The 7,316-nt window shown below is 35.1% G+C and overlaps 1 protein-coding gene across 4 annotated transcripts; it reads left to right on the top strand.

Annotated features, from left to right (window-relative positions):
- Positions 1-1,681: 1,681 nt before the first annotated feature.
- On the top strand, positions 1,682-6,928 carry LOC104234192 (uncharacterized). 4 transcript variants are annotated; one of them, XM_009787723.2, is made up of 7 exons: positions 1,682-1,846; positions 1,944-2,033; positions 2,134-2,288; positions 3,146-3,266; positions 6,020-6,139; positions 6,223-6,293; positions 6,384-6,928. In XM_009787723.2, exons 1-7 carry the CDS (start codon positions 1,739-1,741, stop codon positions 6,631-6,633), a joined length of 915 nt encoding a protein of 304 aa, XP_009786025.1. In that variant the 5' UTR covers positions 1,682-1,738; the 3' UTR covers positions 6,634-6,928. The 4 variants fall into 4 exon arrangements, with proteins under 4 accessions (XP_009786025.1, XP_009786027.1, XP_009786026.1 ...); XM_009787725.2 differs by having other exon boundaries at positions 1,687-1,846; positions 2,231-2,288; positions 3,163-3,266; XM_009787724.2 differs by having other exon boundaries at positions 1,687-1,846; positions 2,231-2,288; positions 3,142-3,266.
- The last annotated feature ends 388 nt before the right edge of the window (positions 6,929-7,316 follow it).

The following is a 7,316-nucleotide window of genomic DNA, read 5'->3' as shown; positions in this document are numbered from 1 at the left end:
GGCTGTGTATGATGGAGTTGTGGTGGCTGTGGTTTAGCCTTGAGATAGTATATATGAGGTGTATATACACTGAATATATAAAATTATTCAATAAATGTACAGTAAATGGAGTTATTAATTTTAATATATTCTAAATATACACCGTGTATGTTCATGCATTAAACAAATACAAGTTAAAATAATTATAAACTACATACAGCCCAATAATATAAATACTATATCAAATATTAAATACATCATAATGTAATTTCTCAAAGAATTATATAATATGTGTATACCACTAAAATACGTTGTATATGATAGTAATCCTACACTATTAAGATATACTATGAATATATATACTAGTAATATACTAATATATAACATTATTATTCATCATGTATTTAATAATTATACAACACAATGAATTGTTAAATTTAATATACTATGTATAAGTACAAATATTAGAGGTAAAATCAGTTACTTGAAGGTGGAATGAAGTAAGGAGTAAGTTGAAGACAAAAGTTGGATTGAATAGACAAAAAAAGGAAAGGATTTAGGGTGAGAAAAATTTATAGCTATACCAATATTGAAAAAATAGGAGAACTCTGAAGATTATTTGAAGATAGTTCAAGAGGATTTTAAGGAAGTTCAAATTGACGAACTCACAAGTTTGATAAATGAGGGGCATGATACTAATTTCTACATTGTTTTAGTTTATCATTTTCAAAGCATTACCATTTGTAATAGCGTCATAGAGTGTGTTATAAACTCTATGACGATCATAGAATACTTGGTACTCTCAAGTTCATATTTTTTACATGCTTGCTAGAAGATGAGGCTTTTCAACGTCTCAATAGGAATAGTATGGTAAGATTTAGATCGGTTTGTGTTGGCTTGCTCCTATGCCGTTGAGGCTACCAAGGCATATAGGTAACAATTCTGGTGCTAGTGTCCCCCTTATTTGTACTTTTCCTAATTGTTGTATTTTCTTTTCGTTATTAATAAAAACCTAACCCTAGGCGCTTGCCTAGCGGAATGCAAAAAAAAAAAAAAAAAAGGAGAAAGTGAGGGTTTTAGAGATATCTTAGCATTGGCATAATAAAAGATACACGACATTAAATGGGGGAGGGGAAGTTATGGGGAAGACTTCAAAGTTATCTGGATTATTATTAATTACTAGTCCCTATTTTAATGGGATTGGTCCAAATTTTATAGGTTTCTGCTAAAATGTAGTTAATCAGCTGCCATATTTGTTAATTGCTAACTGCGTACTAGAATTCCGTAAAATTTTCTTACATAATGTCTAATAGCGGTTTGGCCAAGCTGCAAAAATCAGCTTATTTTGAGAAGTACTTTTTTTTAAAAGTGTTTTTCTCAAAAGTACTTTTGGCGAGAAGCAGTTTGTGTTTGGCTAATTAGTTTGGAAAACACTTCTGAGAGCAATTAGTGTTTGACCAAGTTTTAAAAAACTGCTTCTAAATGTATTTTTCTGAAAAGTGCTTCTAAAAAAAGTGCTTTCGGAGATAAGCTACTTTTTCTGCTTCTCCAAAACTGATTCTGCTTCTCTTCAAAATACCTTTTTTACTTTTAAAAGCTTGTCAAACACCTTAATTTTTTGCCAAAAAAAATAATTTTGGCCAAAAAGAAGCTTGGCCAAACGGCTAATAAATATGTTATTTCAGTGGCAATTACGCCCTTTATAATGACTTGATCCGGCCCAGATGTTCCAGTTTGGCGGGAAAAGAAGAGAAAAGAAATGAGCTCGTCGGCGATTGAGCCGGAATCTCCCGATCTAGTGTGCCAACTTGACAAGGTTCAAGGCGTCGTCGACGCCCTCACCTCCGTCCGCTGGAAACGCCACCAGGTTCCTTCTTCCGCACTCCCATTATTAACTTCTTTTGCACAGCAAAATACTCTTAACATTCCAATTCGGTATCACTAATTGCCAACAACACCATCAGGATGCAGTTGTGGAGCTTTCGGAACACGGCATAGTGTTAATTGTTGAGGAAACCGCTTGTCTTCAGGCCAAAGTTTACTTGCAACGAGAGGTTTTGAAATTTCTGTATTGTCTCCGTATTTTCTACCTGTTTAAGTTATGTGAAATTTTTAGTTTTTTCTGATGCGGAATTAGGTTTTCTTTTTCTGTAGCTATTTGTTCGTTACGAATATAGCGCAGAAGGGAGGCCCCGTTTCGGAGTGAGCTTAGGGTTATTTGTTGATTGCTTGAATACGTTTTCGGTTCCAGGACATTCAAGTGCTATTGAAATATGCTATCCTGGTCCTGATATGCAACTTCTTCTCAAGTAATTATTCTCTGAGCCTCGCTCTCTCTAATTAGGTTGTCCAATAGCTTTTGAAAGTTGGCAGTTTTATTATGCTTGTTTGAAAATTCAAAATGGTTTTGCTAGGGTTCTTTTCAAATGCATTGTTAATTGACTAGATAGAGTAAAATTCGGAAGGTTGACATAGTGAATTAAGACCTACTTAGCACCCAAAAGACGAAGAAGAGGGGAGAAAATGGAACTGAAGCAAGGAAAAACAAAAGCATCTTCCCTCACTTTCCCGGTGTCTCCAACAGGGTAGATCTAAAATTTGAAAATGATGGTGGACTTCTTTATATAATACATACTTTTAAAAGCTCTTTAAAAGTTGTATTTACATTTATAATAATTCGAGTATGGATACAGTGAGTCCTGAGTACACTGCTTATATGTTGGATTCACTTTTGATCTCAAGGTCGTATCAAATTACTTGGCATTTTAATTAGCATAAACGTGAATTAGTGACAGAACAGGTCTTTTTTCCATTTATGCATGGCCTTTTAGAGAACACTGTTTTTTTCTTCGTGTACATCTGCCTTTTATTGGGTGGAAGTCTAGAAAGACCTCAATAAAGAGATAAAGTGGAATGGTATTTGTCAATGTCTTTGTAATTGAGTAGTTTCGCCATTTAAGTCAATGTTAATGAATCACATCTTCTACAAGTTCTGCTATAAAGTGTTATCCATGCATTGACTGATAGAGGATTTATGTGGAATCTTCAAAACAAAATCACTTTATCTTTAGGCACATTCTGCTTATTCCCAAGTTTTCTCTCACTGGATAAGCACCATTGGCTAGCTTTAAAGTTTTGTAACCTATTTTCCTAATTCCAAAGTTAGGTCGGTTGACTCTTCAGGTGCTTGTACTTATGCGGAAATCAGAACAAGGATTCCTGATACAATATCATGGGACTACAATTTTGAACCTGCTGGAAGTACTCCTCTCAGTTTTACTGTGAAGGTAAAATTTCCCTTCGGCAGCAATTACAGAGTAGATCCTGGTATCAGTCGTTGCTGATCACCAGTTTACAAAAAGCATGTGTCTGTATGCTTCACATCTTATGCACATAGTATATGCTTTTTGGACCTTGAGTAACATAAAATTTTCTTATTAAAGATTGCTCTCTGTATGTCCTTTCGTAATTTCTTTGTATTTATGACTCTGGTTGACATACAATTGTATTGATACAATCGTACTAGTTGTTATTTTCCTGATTAGTGCTCATACTAGGCAGGATGGACTAAAGAATATATATTAGTCAATTGGAGGAACTCGATTGTTTCCTCATATTCATTGAAAGTTGAGACTTCTGCAGTTCTTCCTCTCTTTAGTCTTTGGGAATCAATGATATCTATCAGATTAGTGATATATCTAGCTAAATGTGTGAATCTGGTTGTAGATTGGCCCTGTTGATGTTTGCTATAAAGCTTGCTTCAGTTTCTTTAATGGATTTCTTTAGAGCTGACAAATAGAAAAGGTCTTGTACTTTTTAAGGTCTGGTTTTGTATTCAAGCAAAGTCCTTTCTTTCTTCCAAGACGGTACAGTTGGAACTAGTTCATTTGTGTTCTTTTCTTTTATCATTTGAGAAAAGGTCCAAGGGAGACTTCTACGAGGAAACTTGTCAAATATCCGAAAACATTTTAGCCGGTTGCTCATCCATATTTTTGAATTGTGATAGATTGGGTTATAGCAATCCTAAGCTTTGATATGGAACATAAGCCTCTTTTGTTGCATGAGGAATAGTTCACTATATGATTTACATGCCATAAGTAGGGAGTTTGTTGCTGATTTTGTTTTCTGTAAGGTCTTGAATGCAAGTTTTTTTGAAGTGGTAAAAAAGGTTAATAAATTCTCTGTTATTTATTTTGTGGAAAGATCAATCTAAGACGTGCACGTCTTCCTTTTCCTTCCGGTAGTAGTTGCGTATTCTAGTATTTCCATATGCTTAAAATTCTATTACTACTTGGTATTGCCTGTGTTTAGGTTGCTCTACTTCTTTGTTGTTGTTAATGCTTTCGTGATTTTTATAGTACTGTATATAGAAATACTGTTGTGATTTGCATGCTTGCTTGGAGCCGAGGGTCTACCGGAAACAGCCTCTCTACCTGCATAAGGCAGGGGTAAGGCTGCGTACATACAACCCTCCTCATACCCCTATTTGTGCGATTACACTGAATTTGTTGTTGTTGTTGCTGTATCAATCTAAGATGTCTTTCTGTTGGTAGAATAAAAAACTATTAGCTTTTAAAATTCCCGGTCAAAGAGGACATTAAATAAATTTGGAGTGAGAAGTTTCTTTGCATTTGTCTAGGATTTAACTTCTCCAGCAATGTCAAGTCGTGAACACCCAAATAGATATAAGTATCACGGAAGCTCATGCGCTAGTGCATACACTATTAAACTAACCCCATTTCCAGTTCCTTGCTCTATAGCACTTTAAGCGGTCATTTGGTAGGGTGTATAAGAATAGTGCGGAATAATGTGTATTAGTAATGCATGTATTAGTAATGCAAGCATTAGTTATGCAAATATTATTTCTTATCTATTGTTTGGTGTGGTGTATTAAAATTATAATGCATTGCATAATTTTTAAAAAAATAGTTGCTTACAAAAATGTCCTCCATATTCTCTAGCTTTAAGGGACTTTAAGGACAATTTTGTCTTTAACCATGCTAATGCATGCATTAAAGCCTTGGTATTACTAATGCCATGGTTTTCTATGCATTACTTATGCATAGGATAATGCTAAGTATGATGTATAACTAATACAAGTATTAGTTATACACAAGTTGAAAAAAGGTACCAAACAAGGTATTAGTAATGCATAGAGCTAATGCTTGCATTATTTTTTCTAATACCTCCTACCAAACGGCCCCTAAATTTGGAAGTTAGGTTTAGTATCTTCCCATAGTTTGGTTAAAGAGCAGTGTAAAGAGAAGTTATCTGTCTCCTTCTATGCCTCTTTCAGGAGGCTGCATCTGGCAATATAACCTAATTGTTTGCTATTAATGTGAACGTTTTGTTCCGGATACTGAAACGAACGTGCCATGCCCGAAAACAAAATTTTGTGCTTGAGTTCAAAAGAGGTGTTTTCCATTTTGACTAATTTTGTCAGTGACTCAGGTCATTTGCAGGAGCAATCAACATCTGGTTTCCTCTCCATATTCTCTCTAAGGGTTACTTCAGAAAGGAGGGGAGGATAATAATGGGAAGGAAATAGAAGAGGAAGTGAAGGAGATCATTTTTATTTCCTGAGTTTGGTTCAAAGGGACTTGGAGAGGGAAGTAAAGTTATATTCTTCCCTCCTTTAGAAGTTAAAAAAGTTACTCGGAAGTAAAACTTGTGTTTTTCCTCCTTATGCTTCTAACTGGTAAAGCAACAATCAAAAAGAAAAGTTCAGAAATTTCATAGATTTGTCTCTCGTTCCCTTTAATCCAGAAATAAGAGGTTGTCAGAATTAACTTTTAATAGTTAACAGTCGAGTGTTGGCTTGCTGGTACTTCAAGTCGCATGAGTTGAGCTTAAGCATCTGTTAGAAGTTAGCTTCATGTTTTTGTAAGTGTAAAGTGTCGTAAATTCATATACAGAATGTGTTCTTCGTCCTTTACAGTGTGACAAAGTGGTTAGCGCAAAAAGAATTGTGATTGCTTGAAGTCTCAACCATCCTTTACTGTTGAGCTAATTATCACCATGTCATTGGTTCAATTGATAGTCTGCAGCTCTAAAGGAAGCCATAGATGACCTTGAGTGGCCAGGATCAAGCATTCATCTAATCCTACAGCCTACACCACCATCGGTTACCTTTAGAGGTGAAGGTCATGGTGACTTACAGGTAGGGCTTGACTTGATGTTTTAGTACCATTCTCTTCTCATATTCTCTGCCCTCTTATGTTTTTAGATTCATCTGTTTTGCAGATAGACTTTATGTGTTATGCCAACACTGATCTTCTGGTTGCATTTCATTGTGATCGTCAAGTCTCTCACAGGTTCTTCTCCTAACAGAATGATATGATAAGCGAAAATGTTTTACATTTGCGCTAGACTGTATGATCTGATCCAGTTCCTGACATGGACAGGTATAAATACAAATTTCTCCGTGCTACAACCTCAAACATACCCAGCAGTGTCATCCAGGATAATCGAGGAAGTAAGCTGACCATTGGGAGAGGGGGAATGCTCAAAGTTCAGCATCTGGTCTCAGTTGCAAAACCAGCAATGCCTCACCCACATATTGATTCTGCTGGCTATCAGCAACCCAGCCGTATTGCATATATTGAATTCTTTGTCAAGCCAGAGGTTGATGATGACGGTGCGAATGATACGTAGGAAGTTCTTGCTTAACAAAATTAGTTGCTCAGTGTTCTTATTAAAGGGGATATTGGCAGCTTGATTTAAAAACTTCCTCACATGTGGAGTTACTATCCTAATTCCTCTGACAACTTAAGTAGTCAGTGTTAGGATATGCATTGGAGTTGTGTGCTCTTAAAACCAGTGTTTAAGGGATTTGTTTTGCGGATCGTGATATATTCAACTTGTGATGGGTAGACGCAAGACATTAGCTTCATGATATTATGGTTCTTTGCTCACATAAAAAGGTCCAAATTAGCTCTTCCATGTGAAACAGTACATTAACAAGTGTGCTAATCTTTTCCGGGTTTGTCAAAAAGAAACATCCATGGAGATAGAATTCTGGCAATGGAAAATCAATCCTGGCAGGAAATCTATATATCTATATCAATATCATTATTAATATATATATATATATATATATATATTAAAGCAAGAAAGTTTGCATTGTAGTTAAGCCAAGTGGCAAACTACTATAAAGTCACTTGGCAATCTTAAATTTAAGATTGTGGGAGATTGTCAAATAAGGAAGTATCACTTAAGAACTATATATGGAATTCCATTTATTAAAATTAAATTTAAACAAGAATTCTTTAAAAAAAAATAAAGTTCAATCATTCTACTAATATTTTCTAACTATAATTTTTTATTTGGAAAGTAAA

This window comes from Nicotiana sylvestris, chromosome 8, assembly GCF_000393655.2.
Source record: "Nicotiana sylvestris chromosome 8, ASM39365v2, whole genome shotgun sequence".
Classification (NCBI taxonomy): Eukaryota; Viridiplantae; Streptophyta; class Magnoliopsida; order Solanales; family Solanaceae; genus Nicotiana; species Nicotiana sylvestris.
The sequence above is the reverse complement of the archived record's forward strand: the minus strand, read 5'-3'. Positions and strand labels throughout refer to the sequence as shown.

Bases quoted from the DNA above. Each gene is read 5' to 3' on its own strand.
- LOC104234192 (XM_009787723.2), top strand. From the start codon at position 1,739: ATGAGCTCGTCGGCGATTGAGCCGGAATCTCCCGATCTAGTGTGCCAA. The intron at 1,847-1,943 runs GTTCCTTCTTCC...CAACACCATCAG, and splicing joins TCCGCTGGAAACGCCACCAG to GATGCAGTTGTGGAGCTTTC. The intron at 6,140-6,222 runs GTAGGGCTTGAC...TCTGTTTTGCAG, and splicing joins AAGGTCATGGTGACTTACAG to ATAGACTTTATGTGTTATGC.